At 36.7% G+C, this 20,371-nt stretch overlaps 1 protein-coding gene across 1 annotated transcript in view; it reads right to left on the bottom strand.

The window, feature by feature from the left end:
* The window catches only part of cadm2b (cell adhesion molecule 2b), a 262,725-nt gene that overhangs the window by 14,200 nt on the left and 228,154 nt on the right, over positions 1-20,371 (bottom strand). Inside the window, exons 5-8 of the mRNA XM_067365694.1 lie at positions 20,033-20,170; positions 12,823-12,984; positions 11,592-11,682; positions 8,830-9,008 (exon numbers count right to left, since the gene is read on the bottom strand). Coding sequence (XP_067221795.1) covers positions 8,830-9,008; positions 11,592-11,682; positions 12,823-12,984; positions 20,033-20,170 — 570 coding nt within the window. The remainder of the gene's footprint in view (positions 1-8,829; positions 9,009-11,591; positions 11,683-12,822; positions 12,985-20,032; positions 20,171-20,371) is intronic.

Here is a 20,371-nt window from a genome sequence, read left to right on the forward strand (position 1 = left end):
GAGACGGCTTATGGTAGAGAAATGAACATTCAATTCACGGGCAACAGCTCTGGCGGACATTCCTGCAGTCAGCATGCAATTGCACGCTCCCTCAAAACTTGCAACATCTGTGGCATTGTGCTGTGTGATAAAACTGCACATTTTAGAGTGGCCTTTTATTGTGGCCAGCCTAAGGCACACCTGTGCAATAATCATGCTGTCTAATCAGCATCTTGATATGCCACACCTGTGAGGTGGGTGGATTATCTCGGCAAAGGAGAAGTGCTCACTAACACAGATTTAGACAGATTTGTGAGCAATATTTGAGAGAAATAGGCCTTTTGTGCACATAGAAAAAGTCTTAGATCTTTGAGTTCAGCTCATGAAAAATGGGGGCAAAAACAAAAGTGTTGCATTTATAATTTTGTTCAGTGTATGTGTGTATATTTATTATGTATATATAAACACACACACATCCATGTATATATGTAACAAAAATATATTGCATTATATATATTATATTTATATATAATATAAATTATATATAAATATACCTGTAAATATATACATGTATGTCTATGTGTGTGTATATATATATATATATATATATATATATATATATATATATATATATATATATATATATATATATATATATATATATATATATAATATACACAGTAGACACACATATATTTTGGATGCGATTAATTGTTTGACAGCCTTAATTGTATTTAAAGATTTACTTGGTTACACCTCTCGACATTTGATGTTCAAAATGGCCTCAACTTTGTTAAAAAATGTGTGAAATTGACACAAATTTGTAGAAAATGCTAGAAAAAATGTAGAAAAAATATTTAATTTTGAAGATGGCTTTTTCAAAAATGCATGACACTGACACAAATACAAAAATGACTGTACATTTCTAAGATCATGCATTTTCAATTACATTTTTAAAAAGGTATTTCCTTTTTATCATCTAGTACAGGCCTATCCTTGTGTCATTGACCCTTCACAATATCAACTGCATTTCTAACTTTTCCAGATTCTTCCTAACAGAAATAAGATGAATTTAATTTCACTGACACCAGTAAGTGTGCCAGAGTTTTAAGCATCCCTTGTGTGAATGACAGCACCATGGAGCACCATGACATTTCACAAAGATCAGCAGTGCTCCCATGCAAGGCAATGGCTCCCAGCTCATGCTATGGAGGAGGTTAATTGGCGTAACCCGACCCAGCACTCCACAAGCGACATTACAGTGCCCTGTCTCGCAATGATGATGTCAGCACTCCAGCAAAAAATATTTACCTGTAGTTGTACCTGGGAAATCTTTAGCTGTTGCCATGGACGCAGACAGAAAGGGGCAGTAAGGGAAGACAAGGGTGAGGACATCACAAGGTGAGAGAATAAAAAAAAAAATAAAATAATAAAATGGCCACAAAACTCAAAACCATTAATGAAGACATTAACCGACAGCATTATCCTGCAGTCAGAATGATGGAACATGGACGACTGGGACAACATAATGGTTTCATGTACAAATGCAGGTTGTACAAACTAACACATCCTGCAAAACACATCCATTTAGACATGTTCATAACTATACATTCTTGTTAATCTCTGATGTCTGCTACGTCCCGCTGCACTGCTCTGTAATGATGTTACTTATCATGCAAATCGCTCTGTATTTCAAGCCTCTGAAGCTGATATTTTTTACTGCATTAATACCAGTTTAGTCATTTGAGTTACTAGCCTCTTTATCTTGCACAGATTAAAAGAACGGGCATGACAAATTGGGACAGTGGGTCTCATTCACTCATTCAACCGTGTGTATGCACAGAGTTTCTGTGTGAAATCTGCATATGAACATCTGCACGTACAAATCATGATTCATCAATAACGTTTGTACTTAAGGTACATTTACATGATGATGTACTAAAAACGGAAACGTTTTTCCTTCGTGTTTTTCGCGTACAGACGATAACAATGTCAAAATGATCTCCGTTCACACAGATCCACGAAAACGATTAAAAATCGCTGTATTATGCTGCAAGGCCAGTAGTTGGCGATGTAATTTTGTAAAGAAAAATAGACTGAACACGTAACACGTATGCGCACGGGGCATTCCCGTTTTCACAAATTCGCATTTTTGTCATTTACACGGAGACAATAATGGTAGAATTAAAAAAAAACTTGTACTTTAAAACAAAACACTTTTTGTTGCACTTTTCAAAAGTTTGCGTTTTCAGGCCCCCAAAACTCAGTTATGGTGTAAATGAATGACCAAAATGCATAACGTTTTTAAATGCATAAACAGACATATAGGGCCCTATTTTAACGATCTAAACACAAAGTGTAAAGCGCACAGCGCAGGTGCACTCAGGGCGTGTCCAAATCCACTTTTGCTATTTTAACGACGGAAAAACGGTCCGTGCGCCGGGGTGAATTTTTGAAATGGGTTGTCCCTATTCTCTTAATGAGTAATGGGCGTAACGTTCAATAAACAATCAGAGTGTCATCTCCCATTCCCTTTAAGAGCGAGATGCGCTCACGCCATGGCGGATTGCTATTTACATGGCGGAAAAGCTGAACGCTTTTCAAGCAAAGAAACAGATCTGCTCGTGCGCGAAGTTAAAGCGAAAGAGAAAGCTGCTTGGTTTGAAAGTGACTTCTGTGTGAGATGTACATCTCAACGCTATTGACAATGGTCCTTTTTTCATGTGAAATTTCATTAAAATTGCGCTAATGTGACCACATATTAAAGGAGTACTTCGCCAGTAGAAAAATGGGCTTTCAATAAAACTTAAATACAGCAGAAAGGAGGGAAAAAGGGAAAGAAAACAAGTCCATTCCCCCCAATCTGCTATGCCTTGCTTTAGTAGGAAATACTTCTTAGCAAACTTTTAGTCATAATGGTGTCGACTTGTATTGTTCCCAGGAGCAAGAATTCAAAGAGTAAATATTTAGCGGGAGTGAGTTACTTTCAGTTTTACAGAGGCTAAAGGCTGCAAAGAATCCTAAAAACGGTGAAAACCGGCGTTATGCTAGTTAAACCCGAAACAAAACACCGTTGTGTACAGGTCATAATGCTGTTTAAAGAGTAGACAAAGTACAATACCAGCAATGCAAGGCTGTAAAAAAACGTGTGTACGGAAAGCCCTTATATGGAATTGGGGAGTATTTTATGCAAATGACTAGCCTCATTAGAATACTCCAAAATCATTAATATTGGAACAAGATTAAGAACAAATTCATGTGCATACGCACCTATTATGAATTAGGTGGATTTTTTTGTGAGAAGTTCTCCTTTGCCTACAAATACGAATAGTCCACGCAATAACTAGTGAATGAGACCCAAAGTTGCTTGTTCCCATGTGCTTATTCATTCACACTGGAGAATCTGCCCTTCGATTTACTGAAACAGAGCAGATTTCTGATTAGAAATGCCTTTTATCTCTCACCTCTTTGACAGACTGACAACCAGAATTTCATCTGTGGCTAGCTTTTTTCCTCAACACTGGAGTCAAAAACCTTTTAGTCCAATTTGTACAGTCAGGGAAAAAAAGAATGTCTGATGTAAAAAGGTGGAGGTGACGTGAAGTGGCAGTGAGAGAGATGGAGGAAGACAGAGCTGGGAAGAGAGGAAAAGATCAACATTCCCGCTGTAGTTCAAATGCTGTGTGACTGTTCCCGGCTCATTTCTGCTGCGGGCTGAGTGTGTTTCCCCCAGGGTTTCTGATGTGGGTGAATCACACAAATCCTGACTAGAACATGGGCCATATTTTACCTCAAATGAAGTATGTAATTATATTTAGTTTAAAGAGCATTAAGCCTGTTTTTAGTGTTTTTGATGGAGATTTCGCATACATGACCCTGGTGGCCATTGAGGGTACTGAAAGTTACAAAATATCCGAAATTTTCTTTGAAAAATAGTCTCTTATGCTCAGTAAAAACAGTAATATTGTGAAATTAAATTACAATTTAAAATGTTAATTTTCTTTTTTAATATCTTTTAAAATGTAATTTATTCCTGTGAAGGAAAATCATTCTAATATGAAGAAGAAACATATTAAAACAGTGATTATTATGTTTCTAGCATGTTATATGTTTGGGAACAGTTATTTTAACCCTAATTGATGGAGTGTGTAGCTTTTCATTTCTTAATCAACGATGTAGGAAGACATATCATTGCCATTTTCCAGGATGACAATGTCAAAATTCATCAAATTGTGAAAGAATGGTTGGGAGGGAGCATGAAGAATTATTTTCACATTGAATTGGCATCTCTGAGTCTTAAATACTTAATTTTGAATCAATTCATTTAAAGTGTTTGGGATGTGCTGTAGTAGATTTATTTCCATCAAGAGGTGCATCAATTTTTGGCCAATATCTTATATTGACAATGCAAGAGGTGAGCACTCTGTAAAGTCTCCTCCAGCACATCCCAAAGACTTTTAATGAATCACTTTGAGCCTGATGAATCTTGACATTGTCATCCTGGAATATGGTCATGATACATCTTCCTAAATTGTTGTTTAAGAAATGAAAAGCTACACACTCCATCATTAAGGTTAAAAGAACTGTTCCCAAACATATAACATGCTAGAAACAGAATAAGCATTGCAATAATGATCCAGTCATAGACTTTTAAGTATTTGCCTATTTAAATCCAAACAGCGACTTTCTTTTTTTTTTGGCTGGGCAGTGTATGACCTGGATTAGTTTTTTTTGCAAATATCGCCCATTTGCCCTGTTCTACAGATCACCTTGTCCAAATCTATGCAAAAACAGCTTTATTTACATGTTTATTTTCTGTTTTTCTTGTTGATCAAGCCTCCTCTTCTGGTTCTCTAATGTCTAATGCTTGACTTCTGAATCAGAAACGTGACCATTTGCTAGTTTCCTCAGCCTGCGGACTTCAAATGCGGGCTGTTTTGATCAGTCTCCGCACGGCGTGGGCTGCCCACGCGCTTCCTTTACATGTCTCCCGAACTGATTACAGATACATAATTAGCTCTTTAAATAAGACCTAAGACTGAAGAGGAGGAAAAAGTTAAAAGGAGTATAAATACAACTCAGCAGTTTCAAGCTATTTGGTAAGGATTTCATTTAGGGTCAAACTGCCTCACAAGTGCCTCTGGAAGCATTTCATCTCTTGCTCCGGCAGCAGGGCGCACTTCTGAAAAGACATCAATTTTATGGATGTTTGCACGCTTTTCCGAGCAAGTAAACGAAACTCTTTTTCATCTGTTCTCATGGTTTTAATTGAGAGGGGGTTGGTAGCGAACACATGCTGATTATAGGAAGCAAAGCAATAAATATTTTACAGTTCCAAGCAAGCGCTGGATTAAACCCATGAGACATAAATGCTGATGCTCATTTAAAAGTCAGAGGAGAACTCGGGGCTCAGAGTAGCCAGAGGGTGTCTCGTCTGCTCAGACCTACTGCTGGGTACAATTAGACTATACATTACACCTGCAAGAGAGATGTCACAGGTCTCTCAACGGCTCAATAACACTCAGATATAGGAGCGTGCAGACCAATACATGGATTTTCACATCTAGAGGAGAAATTGGATTGTCTTTGGACACTGCTGTTTTCTAGCTCATGCTTTTCTTTCTAGAAATGGCCTGCTGCTGCAGGCTTGACTTCTGAATATGTTCAGTTTTGTGGGCTTTTTGACATTCATTTGAACAGCAAGATAAGCTAATATGGCTAGCCACAGCTCTGATGACTACAGTACATATAGAGCTACACTGTAAAAAGGATTTTTCAAAAAGGGTAAATATAGAAACAAAGATAACTGGAGTAAGTTTTACAAGACAATACTTCAAAATGTCATGTTAAATTCAATTTCTGAGTGAAGTTTGTTTTTATATGAAATTTTAGTCAGTGTATCCAAATGGATGTATTTGTTTATCTAATCTTCCATCTTATCATTTCCCTCCCCACCAGCCCCTAAATTGGACATAACAACTTGCAAAACTAAAATAACATTATTTCTTTTATTTATTTAATATAATTTGAGGTTGGTTTATTTTACAGTACATGTATTTACATGTACTTACAGTGGGTAAATACTTGGTAATATAAGGTAACTACATGGGTTAAGGGTTAAGGTTAGGTTCAGGTGTAGGTTCAGGGTTAGTACCTTGTTATTACCCAGTAATTATAATTACTGTAATAAGTACATAGTATGTACATGGGGAACAGGCCTGTAAAATAAAGTGCTACCAAATTTATTACAAAAAAACTCTGAAACTCTGTTGCGGATGTGTATATATGAATCCTACTGATATTACTAGCACTGTTTCTGAAAAAAAATAAAAAAAAATTGTGTAAACATGTTACTATGAAAACATTGATATGTTCATTTGAGCATCCTTCGCAGCCCAACATAGTGGCACTGGCGCAAACCAATGGTGTGAGGTTGAGGACGGGGCTAAAAGGTTTCTCGACCAATGGCAGTTGGGGTGGAGGGAAAAAAAAAAAACCTGATTGATGATCCTAGTGGCACAAAAATTATACACTTTAAACATTTAATGGGTTAGTTCACCCAAAACTGAAAATTCAGTCATTTATTACTCACCCTCATGTCGTTCCACACCCGTAAGACACACCGCATTCATCTTCAGAACACAAATTAAGATATTTTTGATAAAATCTGATGGCTCAGTGAGGCCTGCATTGACAGCAAGATAATTAACACTTTCAATGACCAGAAAGGTACTAAAGACATATTTAAAACAGGTCAGTATGTTTTTAGTAGCTTTCTGGGCATCTGAAAGTGTTAATTATCTTGCTGTCAATAGAGGCCTCACTGAGCCATTGGATTTCATTAAAAATATCTTAATTTGTGTTCCGAAGATGAACGAAGGTCTTACAGGTGTAGAACGACATGAAGGAACTAACTCTTTAAATATACACATTCAGAACAGAGTTGTACTAAATGGTACTTAAATTAAAAATAATAGTATTGTTTTGGTTTAGTATATAATGTACTGTAGTTTCAATCAGTTATTCCCGTATTATAGTTAAAATTCAAATTAAGTGCTTAAATTTAGAGTGATTTTTTGACTTAAGGACTAAAGTACATCTTTATATGTAATTTCATAAATACTTCTATTGTCTCTGAAATATGTTTGAAGTGTTCTGCCGAATATACTGACAAGCATTTATGGTAAATTAAATATACCTTAATGTCATTTTTTAGCACTTTACTTTACAGTCCTGTTCCTCATGTACATATGATGTACTTATTACAGTAATTACAATTACTTGGTAATAATTAGGAACTAACTCCGAACCTACACCAAACCTAACCTTAACCCCTGTAGTTACCGAGTACTTTCTTAGGTAAGTACATATAAGTACACGTACTGTAAAATAACCATCATTTCTATTGAAACATGTATGCAATGTATTTTTGTAATTTCACATTTATAATGATGAAGTTGCTATTTAGTACATATAAAATATATTAAATTTAAATGAAACATCAAATGTAGTAAACACTACAGTTAAAAAATATAACCAAGTACTTTACAAGTATAAATAAAACACTAAACAAACCTAAGTAATGTTAAATATAACGGCCCATCCTACTTAACAGAATACTAACATGACCGAATTTTCCATCCTGCTTTATATTTATTGCCTTTCCTAAAAACCAGCCATTCCTATTTCTATCTGTCCTTGGAAAAATAAAGTGTACCTACCAGCAGACACATTAATAAACGGGAATTAAAACGGTAACTGGAGATGAATAGAGACTGTGTGATTTCAACTGACATTTATTGCCACTTGGCAGTCGTACCATTAGCAAATTAGGTTCATTCGAGAGCCGAGTCCGACAACTCATCCTGAGAGGAAGGGCTTAATAAATATCACTCGGGTGAAGTCAGACATCTAGATGAATTAGAAGCAGAGGTAATGAGTCATGTGAATGAGATTCTCTCTCTTTCTCTCTCTACACCTGTCTGTCTCTTGCTTCCTCTCAATTCTTTAACCTGGAGGTCAAGGTTTGACTGGTTAGCATGGTTCGGTTAGTCTATGATATAAATAAAAGTGTTATTTTCCATTGACAACCATTCAAAAGTAGATCTGTAAATTTTTTTGGCTAGCATGTCACTAATATATAATTATGCTAACTTTCTTCAAGTATTGTAGATGTTGGTTTAAACTGATTCCGTTGTAGAGTATCTACACTAGTGAAGATCTTTATTTTGTGTGTCTGTTTGTCTTGTTAATGTGGCCAAATAAATCTAGGGCAACAGAAAGGCATGGAGAGTTGTGGGCTCAACTTTCAAAAGCCGTCCGTCCATAAAGAACCCTCCTGTTGTGACAAATCCCACATCTTTGTTTTTAGTACAAAAAATGTGTACCTTCCAAATGATCTCTCTCAAAGATTGCTGTTGGGCCTATTAAAAAGCGATGCTACAAATCCGTCTCTGTCCCAAGAGCTCTGTATCTTCCTTCCAATTTTAGCTTGACAAATGTTATCCGCATTAGCAGTGGACCCTTAATTGCGTGTTCTTCTCTTGTTTTACTTCCTGTTTTGGAGAACCAACTTATCATTTCTGGCTCCGTTTCACTTTGGTGGCAAATACTGCAGCCACCAGCAGTTTCTGCTGTATACCCCCAACACACAAAAACACTGGTAAACTAGGCCAGGAGGAGTTTACTGAGTGCATACGTATGTGTGTTTTGATGCAGATTACGATGGATATTAACATAAACTTTCACAAATAAAATAAATAATGAGAACACATGAGAATATAAAAAATAAATAAATAAACTTATGGATTTATTGCCCTCCAGAGCTTATGTTGACCCAGAAGTACTTACCATACACATACAGCGTAAATTCATCCCTGTTGGTGCCGAGTTGGTTGCTGGCCTCACAGCGATATGTGCCGTTGTCTGTTTTGTTCAGTGTGGTAATGATTAGATCTCTACCCTCCACGATCATCCGTTCAACATCAGGAAGCTCACCTCCATCTTTTGTCCATAAAACTGGCTCAGGCCTAAAAACAACAGAGTATGTGAAAAGCTAAGGGTAGCTGACTTGCTAATGTAATCACCAAAGGATATTAACCCTCTGGAGTCTGAGGCTGATTTGGGGCTTGGAGAAGTTTTGACATGCCCTGACATTTGTGCTTTTTTCAGTTGTTCATAAACATATTAATGGAAAAAGTGTCATTATACTGTATTCAGCACAAACTAGGCTACAATAATATGTGAGGAACATGTATGTACATGTTTGTATTTTTGAAGGAATAATGTTTATGCGTGGTTATTGAAAAAACAAAAAACTTAAGTCACTGAAATAAGGCCAAAAAAAGTATATTAAATCTGTGTTCACAAGACTTTTGGGTATTAGAGGTTGTAGACTAGAGTTTTTGCTTAAGAATTATGTAAAAATTATGCTGACTACTCTTTCATATAAAACAATAGAGAGATTTAAATTTTCTAAGACACTTTTTGTCAAGAAACACAGTATGCGTGGGGGCGTGAATCTGCATAAATAATGGGCCATTTACACCTGAGAAGACAATCACATAATAATGACCTGAAATGACTTGCATATTAATGAGGCCTTTCAGCCAGGTAGGCTGTGAAAAAAACCCTCTGTAATGTAATAATGTCTCAGCTCATCATGAACAGCAATACTGTGAAATATTATTACAATTTAAAATAATGGTATTCTATTATATTCTTTAAAATATAATGTATTTCTGTGATGCAAAGTGTCTGAACAATTATGTTACTTCTGTGGCATTTCATATAGGCTTTTAGCTTAAAGGCATGCACATTTGGAGAAATATTGATGGATTCTTATATATTTATGTCAAATTTCTATACTTAGAAGTAATATTTATTGTCATCACTATGAGTGCTGGATACTGTGTTTTTAATTCATACTTGCAGCTGGAGGGCGTTCTCTGTGCACATTTAGTCCATAAATTATTCTAATGAAGAAGAGGACATTTCAGGAATGGTGTTTTCAATTCATACTTGCAGCCGGAGGGCGCTCTGTACACCTTTAGGCCACAAATTCATATAAAGAAGAAAAGGAACTAGGAACTAACAGCATGTCTTCTAGAGATCGCTAACCATGGCTTTACCATCCAAATAAACACTTCTCAAGACAATAAATACACGATTGAGATGATGTATGTATGTATTGCCTATGAATTTGCCACTGAATAGCGCTGGCTCTGTGGGCGTGGCCGCATTAGCGGATAATGAGCTGAATCTCGGACTTCTGACATGGCTCTCTTTTCATACAGATTGCATAAACACAGAATGTTTGTTTTCGATTGGACTTGCACGATTTAAAACCTGACATTTCAACGTTTCTTTAGACATAAGTGTAATTTTTTGTCATTAGTATTCATAAGTTAGTTCATTTTCTGAGAACTATCAGATTGGACTTCGTTCAGAGGGAGACGAGAGATCACGCATCATGTTAGTTTTCTTTATTTTACAAAAAGCACAACATTGTGTTTTTACTCTGAATGTACACAAATAAAAGAAGACATTCTATGGTTTCAATTGATATATTACTTATGTCTCTATGAAAAGAAATGACGAGTAGTTTAAGTCTGTTTTGCTGCAATGTGAAAAAAATCCTACAAAACGCGCCAACGCGTTTTCAGACCTCAGGGAGTTAAGAGCCCATACTGTTTCTCATGACAGTAACTGGTCACTTGGTTATTATGGAAATGACACTACATGACAAGTTGGTGCATCAGTTGAGCATCTTTTTGCATTTTAAACACAAAGAAATTCAATACTTTCCATGGATTTAATTTGAAATCAGAACATAAAATGTGCTGCTATGCTAGTTCATGTAGATCAGGGATGGACAACTCCAGTCCTGGAGGGCCAGTGTCCAGCAGAGTTTAGCTCCAACCCTAAAACCCTAAAACACACCTGAACCAGCTAATCAAGGTCTTTAGGATTAGTAGAAAGTTATAGGCAAGTGAGTTTTTATCAGGGATGGAGATAAACTCTGCAGGACACTGGCCCTCCAGGACTGGAGTTGTCCATCCCTGATGTAGATCTTTCCCCCCTAGTGTACAAGAAAAGGTACACTACACTGGATTTCTCATTTAATTTTTTGTTAGAAATGAATTATTGTTGAGTGCATATAAAAAAAAGGTTCCTTTCATTGCACTCTTTCAAGCTATTTTTAACATAAGAACGCATCAATGTAAATTGTACCCCCATTGTACTTCCATTGTAAATGTATAACATGAAAAAATCTCAGCTTCTGTAATCTTTTTAGGCCACAGGTTCAGTAGTCTAGAGGCAAAAAAGATGTTTCTCTCATTTTGTTATCATATCTGCTCAAGGAACTTTTTACGGTTTTGTCCTCTACCTCAGAAAGGTCACACTAAAAGAGTTACAACTGTCTCTAGACGATTATATGACTCACTAAATCTCTCCCAAATATCACAATTTGATTTAGTATTATTGCTTTTTGTTCTCGGCATGCAGATAAGGGCCGCCTTGAGACGTGATGATTCTGCGAGTTCAACTTAATAAGACAAACCATATTCAAACAATGTTCACGTAGGTGATTAAAAGAAAACTGCACTCACAGTGGGTTGCCTTTGGATACGCACTCCAGTTTGAAGTACTGTCCTTCCTGAGGTACTATTACTGAGTGCACAATCTGGACCTGAGGAGGATCTGGATTGACAAAAAACAAAACAAAAAAAAAAAACAAAAAAAAACAAAGCAAACAAAACAAAAACACAAGTCACAACAAAAACAAAAAACACCAAAACGAAACAAAACAAAACTCAAGACACGACAAAACAGAACAAAAACACACACACAAAAAAATACAAGACACAACAAAAACACAAAACGAAACAAAACAAAAACACAAGACAAAAAAACAAGAAACAAAACAAAAACAAGACAAAAACAAACAAGAAACAAGACAAAAACAAAAGACAACAAAACAGAACAAAACCAAGACAACAAAAACGCAAAACAGGAAAAAAACACAAGACAACAAAAAACAAAATGAAACAAAACAAAAACACAAGACAAAAACAAAAGGCACAACAAAACAGAACAAAAACAAGTCAACAAAAACAAAAAAAAACACAAAATGAAACAAAACAAAAACACAAGACACAAAAACAAAAAACATGAAACAAAACAAAACAACAAAAACACAAAACAAAAACAAGACAACAAAACAAAAACAAGAAAACAAAAAGACAACGAAACAAAACAAGACAACATAAAACAAAACAGAACAAAAACACAAGACAAAAACAAAAACACAAAATGAAACAAAACAAACAAAACAATGAAAACAAAACAAAAAACACAACGAATCAAAACAAAAACACATGAACAGAACAAAAACATAAAACAAGACAACAAAAACACAAAACAAAACAAAAATGCAAGACACAACAAAGATATAAACAAAACACAAGACAACAAAAACAAAACACAAGACATAACAAAATGTGTAAAAAAAAAAATGTAGGAGGAATAAAGGATAATTTTTGTAAATATTATATATAAATTACATAATCATACATTGTAAAATACTAGCATTTTTTTCACACCAAACCACTTTTAAAAACAAATAGCTTGTTAATTGGAAAAGTTACACTATTTTGAAAACATGTTACTGAGCTACTGTTACACGACTCCAAAACATTGCTAAGTTGCAGTTACTGTACACACAACCCTGGCTCTCCCGCTCTTTAAACTGCTGCTGGCAGACGTCCCGTTTCAGATGATCTGAGAGCAGTTTCCGTTAAACTAAAGTCAGGAGGAAACTGATCCAAAAACATGACTCACAGTGGACCTCCAGCACTTCTGTGACTTGGTGCGGCAAGGAGCCCAGAGCTATGTGCTCCACCACGCAGGTGTATGCTGCTCCATCGTCCTTCCTGTCCACCTTGAGGTGTACGTTGCTCCTGACCGTGAATGACCTCCCAGTGGCATTTACCTCCTTCTGACCTAACAAAACACAGTCACAAGAAGACCTATCAAGCTACACATACAGTACTGTACAAGTACTTCATTTAGTATATCATGCATTATGATTATTAAATGCTGTTTCTTTCCTGAATGAATGTGAACCGGTTGAGTTGATGATTCAACATCTCAATCAGAATAACACGGTTAAGTGAATAATTCAATTACATCTCATTTCCCTGGCATCTTAAATTGCTTGTTGTTTTAGCCATTTATAAGTTGTGTTGGATAAAAGTGTCTGCTAAATAAATAATTGATACATAAATCAGTGTTTTCAACAACTCATTCATAATGAAAGTCACTTATTCATTCCTGGATGAATCAATGCTTTTGAACAAATCGGCTGAGTAAATGATTTAATGACTCACTGAATAAACCACAGACTGGCTGTCTGGAGCTTGTAAACACACAACTGAAGTGACAAAATGAGTGCACTTCCTGGAACGCTGCTGGCCAATCAAATTTGATGTGTTGTATAAGAATATTTTCTTAGTTTCTTATATATTAAATCTCATATTGTATGTGATTATACAGGTATTATCCTTAAACTTTGTGTTTATACATCAACAGCAAAATGACAGCAATATGACATTCTTCTGTTTTGCAATCACACGGAAGAACAGCAATCCACCAATAGAAAATACCCTAAATACTATGCAGCTCAAAATATTGTGCCTTTTAGCTTGGACTTTGTTTGAAATCCTGTAGAAATGTGATAAACAAATCATTTAGAGCTCATAAAGAGTCCTTATAACGTCTGCGTGAGGAACAGCACAGAAAGTGATAGAGAATCAGCAACCAGAGATAATGGCACTTAAAGCTATGTCTGTGTACCGTGAAAGCCCTGGATCAACGGCATCATGAATGGCTAAGTAAAACATCGCCCTGGAGGATTGCCTCCAGCAAACATCTCACTAAATATATACATGCATGACCTGCCCAGATAAAATGGACAAGTATCACTCTTTCCCTAGATGCACAGACACAGTAAAACTGTCTATGGTGTCCTTGGCTTTTTTTCATCCAAATCCCATCCATGTTGTCCATTCAAAACATTGATGGAACACTGAAGAAATAAAATGAAATTGCAAACCCATTTTACTTCCATTATGTTGTATTGCGCTAGCAACACAAAGGCTGTTGGTTCAATTCCCAGGGAACACTAGTATTGATAAAAATGCATCCCCTGAATGTGCTGTAAGTCACTTCGGATTTAGCACCTGCCAAATATATTGTAAATGTAATGTGTTGTATTTCCAAGAGAATCAGGATGATGTGAGGTGAAAAGGAAAGTCATTTTATAGGTGGAGCAAATTCTTAGCTTTTGCATATATATTTTTAAACAATTTGCTCTTGCATTCACAATAAGACTAGAACTATGGCTTTCAATTGTTTAACATTTTTCACATTAATTAATTACAAGGTATGCCGATTATTAACTGAATATATCAATATTTGTTGAAAAGCCAAAGAAAGCAGAATAATTAAAATACATTACTGTGGCAGATGTAAGCATTGAATAGATAAAAATTATCTTTAGAATGATTAATTGTGTCAATTTTAATATGGTATTATATATGTTTGATGAATAGAAAGCTCAGAAGAATAGTATTTATTTAAAATAGTCTTTTGTAACACTTCTCTGTCAGTTTGATTATAAAATATGTAAGAATTTATGAGTTTTGGTATGAATTAAGTGTTGATGCTAATTGGTGTGGAATATGGTGCAGTGTGATATCTGGTCAGTGGCATGAAAGCTAGATATTGTGAGTATTAAGCAGCTGAAGCACATCTCTCTCTCTCTCTCTCTCTCTCTCTATCAACACTAGCGTCAGTCAGATGCTCGCATTGGATTGCCTGCAGCAATGCCGTACTCCTCCAGATGCATACTATCATCTGACGCTTCAGGAAGACTGATCACCTTTGTTTTGAAGATGAGCTGCAAATAAATGTTGCAAAATGCCAATTTTTTTTTAAAGGTGCCCTAGAACTTTTTTAAAAAAAGATGTAATATAAGTCTAAGGTATCCCCTGAATGTGTCTGTGAAGTTTCAGCTCAAAATACCCCATAGATTTTTTTTAATTCATTTTTTTAACTGCCTATTTTGGGGCATCATTATAAATAGGCCGATTCAGGGTGTGTGGCCCTTTAAATGCTGACGCTCCCCGCCCACGGAGCTCGCGCTTGCCTTAAACAACATAAAAAAAGTTTCCACAGCTAATATAACCCTCAAAATGGACCTTAACAAAGTGTTCGTCATGCAGCATGTCTAATCGCATAAGTACAGTGTTTATTTGGATGTTTACATTTGATTCTGAATGAGTTTGAGGCTGTGCTCCGTGGCTAACGGCTAATGCTACACTGTTGGAGAGATTTATAAAGAATGAAGTTGTGTTTATGAATTAAACAAATGAGATTTATATAAGGAGGAGGAAACAATGGAGTTTGAGACTCACTGCATGTCATTTCCACGTACTGAACTCTTGTTATTCAACTATGCCAAGGTAAATTCAATTTTTTAATCTAGGGCACCTTTAAAAAAAGGGATAGTTCACCCAAACATGAAAAGTCTGTTTTATCATCATTTACTTACCCCAATGTCATTCCAAACCTGTGGAGCACAAAAGAACATGTTTTGAAAAATGATTTGTATCATATAAGGGTGAGTAAATGATGACAGAATGATTTTTGTGTGAACTACCCCTTTAAGGTAGAAGTATCTAAACAATCTTGTATTTTTATTACATAGGGCCATTTAATACCAATAATAAACTTGTGTGAGTGACTTTTATTTTGTTTCCTTACTCTAATGAGTGTATGTTGTTTATCTCATTATCTCAGAGAAACTGCAGATAAGTCCAATCTGCCATTTCTCACCCTCCTCCATAACAGACCTCTGAAACGCCTCTGGTGTGTAGGTAAAAATCAACCAGTGAAAATCAATTGCATTTCTCAGAGGAGAGGTAGAAATATTGTAAATAGATTTTTTTTTTCACTTTTATTATTACATTTCGATGTTGGATTATTGCCAAGGAGCTGCTATGTGGTTACTAAGATGTTCTGAGTGTTTTTTTGTGTGTTCTGAGTGGCATGGCAGGTGGTTGCTAGGAATTCTGGATTGTTACTTACTGGCAAAAACACCCACCCTGAAGGTTTCAATGTAAATAAATGGGATTTTTTTTTCTAATTGGAAGTCTGAACGCTTATTATGTTTTACTAAATCGTAGAGAGAACAAAGCCTTAATTTGTGGGAACAAATTAAAAAAAAAAAAATTTTTTGTGCGCATGTCATATGCAGGACTCCGTACACTTAGTAAAGTAACAGCACATATCTCCTCAACAAGCTGCATGATTTAAGGTGTCTGTAACGCAAATAGTCCAGGACGATTTACGTTTAGTGTTAGTTTAAATCCATTACTGTAAGTAGAAACAATTATTCTTCAGATAGCATGAAAGTTTGGCACAACACCAGTATTTGAGCTTATAGACGGGGAACGGTTGAGTTAAAACTCAGCTAAGTTGTGGTGTAAATGGACTCTAAGCAATTTAAGCACTACTAAATAGAGTTTTCATTAAACATTTTTTTTAAATGTCACCCCACATATGCTCAGCTTTTCAACACTACTTCTGTTTACACATTTTGTAGGCTCCTTACTGAATCAGTAAAGGCAGATGTCATGTTCCAGTATGCGAAATCATAACAAAATATTTATTTTTGGTTGAACTGTCCCTTTAAGAACATACGGTGCAACCAAATTAAGTACAAATTTTGTTACAAAAGCAGAGTTTCCACCACAGGAACTTTTCCCAGTAACTAGGGACATTGGGGTGGTACTCGGTGTGTTTCGACCGCAGGGACCAGCGGTCCAGGTAAAAATTCCCCACTCAGAATGTCCCTGCTTTTTCAAAGTACAGAAACTTTTGGCTGTGGGACTTGGGTTCATGCAGCATTTTATTTCAAACACCAGTAAGAGTTGTTTGCTATTCAAATCAACAATGGAGTTCAAAAAATATGACCGAACGGCGAGCTTCAGGCTTTATTAAGCTTATATGCGGCAGGAACTGGAAAGTCGCACAGTCCTACATCACCGGACTAATCTTCATGGTACTTTAGACCGCAATGGAAACGCAGACAGCAACAGGTCTGGGGGAAAAAAGGTTCCTGGGACAAAATAGCAGCTTTCACACCATTACTTCTAGGAACTCAAGTTATATGAACTAGCCACTAGGATAGTTCCCTCGAGAACTAATTTTCTCTGGGCGGAAGACGAAATCCAGCGGGAACTGGAAAGTCGCGCAGTGCTACATCAACGGACTAACCTTCACGGTTGTTTAGACCGCAATGGAAATGCAGACAGCAACAAGTCTGGGGGGAAAAAACACACCGGGGCTTTCACACCGAATAGTTCAAGGAACTCAGTTCTAGGAACTAGGATAGTTCCCTGAGAACTAATTTTCCCCGGGCCATGTTCCTGGTTGCATTCGCACCAGCAATAGGAACTCTGAAAGGGCTTACAGCGGCGTCTTTAAGACATATCATCGAGGCAGAGAAAAAGAATGCAACCCTGCAGACAACAGGTAAATGTCGTTATCACTGTTTTCCATGTTTGTGAAGTAAATATATTTACACTGTTTTATAAAAATGCCGGGTACTGGTGTTTGTCATGCGTTTGACCAATCAACGTACACTCACGTCACTGATAGTTCCTATAGTGCTGGTTTAGACCCTACTCTGAAGTAGGAGCTAATTTAGTTCCCCCAAAAGGAGTTCCTAGAACTAAAATAATTCCTAGTTCCTGCGGTGCGAACACGGCAAAATCCTGGTACTTCAGCCAATAGTTCTAGGAAATATGAAAAGGATCCTCCAGTGCGAAAGCCCCTATTGTTCCGTGTAAAAAAGCGGCTAAATGAACTTGTAGTCACTAACCCCCTATACTTTAACCTTCATGTCCTAGTTTAACAAGGTCCTTGTGAATGGCTGGTGCAAACCTATCCACATATGTTAAAAAAAAACATGAAAAGCACATGAAAGAAGGAAATTACTATAGTAGCACAGTTCCAGATAGTTCCAAAGTAAATTGCATCTAAAAAAAACACACACACAGGCAAACCCCTGTGGTAAATAAGCTTTCAGGAAATCCTGGCTTTGTGCTGAAGTTTCAAGAATTGCACAGGCTGCACTGAAAGTTCTGTCGACGGCAGCCTGGGTATCCATAAACGTGACCTGATCCACAAGGCTTCATATCTCCCTGACCATCCTAAAGTGAGTGGTATCGCACCGTGTTAGATATTCTGTTTGGGCTTACGTTCTGGTCTCTAGAAGCACATCCAATACGTCTCACAAGATCAGATCACAGAGCGAGATTCCTTTGAATTGGAGTGAGTGACAGGCAGTCCGGCTGTGATGCTATGTTCCCGCGTGCCACTGGCCTTTAAGTATGGCTTGCATGAATGCCATCTCTGAGTCGGACCTGTCTAACAGAGTCTCAGGCCATCAATCACCACCACCAGATCAGCCGACTGGGGCTTCTGCCCGAGATGTGTGAGCCTCAGCCCTCGGAGGGATGTCTGGGGTAACATATTGGTTAAAGTTGAACTGATGTGTTGTGTTATGCTGCACTACTGTACATTGGTTTGACTCAAAGAATGAATTCATTATTTCATTTTTTTTTTTTGGTCAGAAAAGGTTCATTGTTCGGACAAACACATAGTCTTGTTTCACTTCACTGGTAGAGTCAGTGTTTACAATATATAAATAAAAAAATATATAATTTACATTTTATATTTTAAGATTAAAATAAGGGATTTTAAAAAAAAAAAGACATTAATACTTTTATTCAGCAAGGATGCAATTAATCAAAAGTGACATTAAAGACATTAATAATAAAAGATTTATTTTTCAAATAAATGCTCTTCTTTCGAACTTTCTATTCATTAAAAAATGACCCACAGTTTCTACAAAAAGTTTAAGCAGCACAACTCTATTCAAAATTGATAATAATAATAAATGTTTCTTGAGCAGCAAATCAGATTTCTGAAGAATCATGTGACACTGAAGACTCGAGCAATAACTGTTGAAAATTCAGCTTTGCCATCAGAGGAATTAATTAGATTTTAAAATATTCGAAAATATTTGAAATGTATGTTTCCTAGCCTGGGTGCCAGCCCTAACCCCGCCCACAACATTTTTTGGACGGGAAGTTCGGTCTGGACTCGATCCATTGTGGAGTAATTATGCTCGGCTCCCAGAAGGCCGAGCCAATCAAATTGCCAGGGCGGGCTTTAATCGATGATGGACAGGCTATCTGCGGTTACGTAACCACCCACGTCATCAAAGAGCGCTTGGGTTGAATTGGTTTTCACCAACGATGACTGCTGGAGTAGTAAGATGTTTAGATTCCGCTATCACGTCTGTAATAAAAGAAATCGACAGCACATTCATTTTAAAAGACGAACAAAGAACCGCAATCAAGGCATTTGTCGATGGGAAAGATGTGCTTGCCGTCCTTCCTACGGGATTCGGCAAAAGTTTAAGTACAAGTTCAACATACGTCACTTACTGCGTTGCTCTGATTGGTTGTAGGTCTATTCAATTGAGTGCAGAGTTGTTGTTTTTTACTGGTTCGGTTAAGACACGCCCCATAATACAAGTGCAATGGAGCAGTATCAGACTCAAATTCTGCCTAGAATATGAATATGACGAAGTCAGGCTATATGTTTCCACTAATGAATAAAAAACTAAAAAAGGTAATTGTGACTTTTTCTTGCAATTGAGATTTTACGTCACACAATTCTGACTTTATAACTTGAAATTTCAAGTTTATATCTCACAATTCTGACTTTATAACTCGCCATCGCAAGTTTCTATCAATACTAAACTATACCGCTGTGAGATGCTTTGTAAAGAGCTGCACAATTCATAAAGATGCTAGTGTAAAGATGCACATTATGTACCACTTGCACTCTAACAACATGTGCAGCTGTTCATTGCACACAGTTAGCTCTAGGCCATCCGAGGGGATTTGTTTACCTTGCACCTCCTTGTCGTTTCTAAACCATCGTATGTCAGCAGCTGGTTTGCTACCAGATGTGGTGCATGTCAGTGTGACGTCCTCCCCCTCCTGGGCAGGTCTCGAGAGGCCTGTGATTTCTGGTTTTGCTGGAACACCTGATATACAAACAGAGGAGAAGGATTATAGGCAGCACTGATTGAAACGTGGCTGATTCTATGATTTCAGCCTCCCACCTGAACGTGAACTGATGTGGTTCAGGGGAATATAGTATCACAACAAAACAAAACAAAACAAAACAAAACAAAATAAAACAAAACAAAACAAAACAAAACAAAAAACAAAACAAAACAAAACAA

The sequence above is a fragment of the Chanodichthys erythropterus genome, chromosome 17 (assembly GCF_024489055.1).
Source record: "Chanodichthys erythropterus isolate Z2021 chromosome 17, ASM2448905v1, whole genome shotgun sequence".
Taxonomy (NCBI): Eukaryota; Metazoa; Chordata; class Actinopteri; order Cypriniformes; family Xenocyprididae; genus Chanodichthys; species Chanodichthys erythropterus.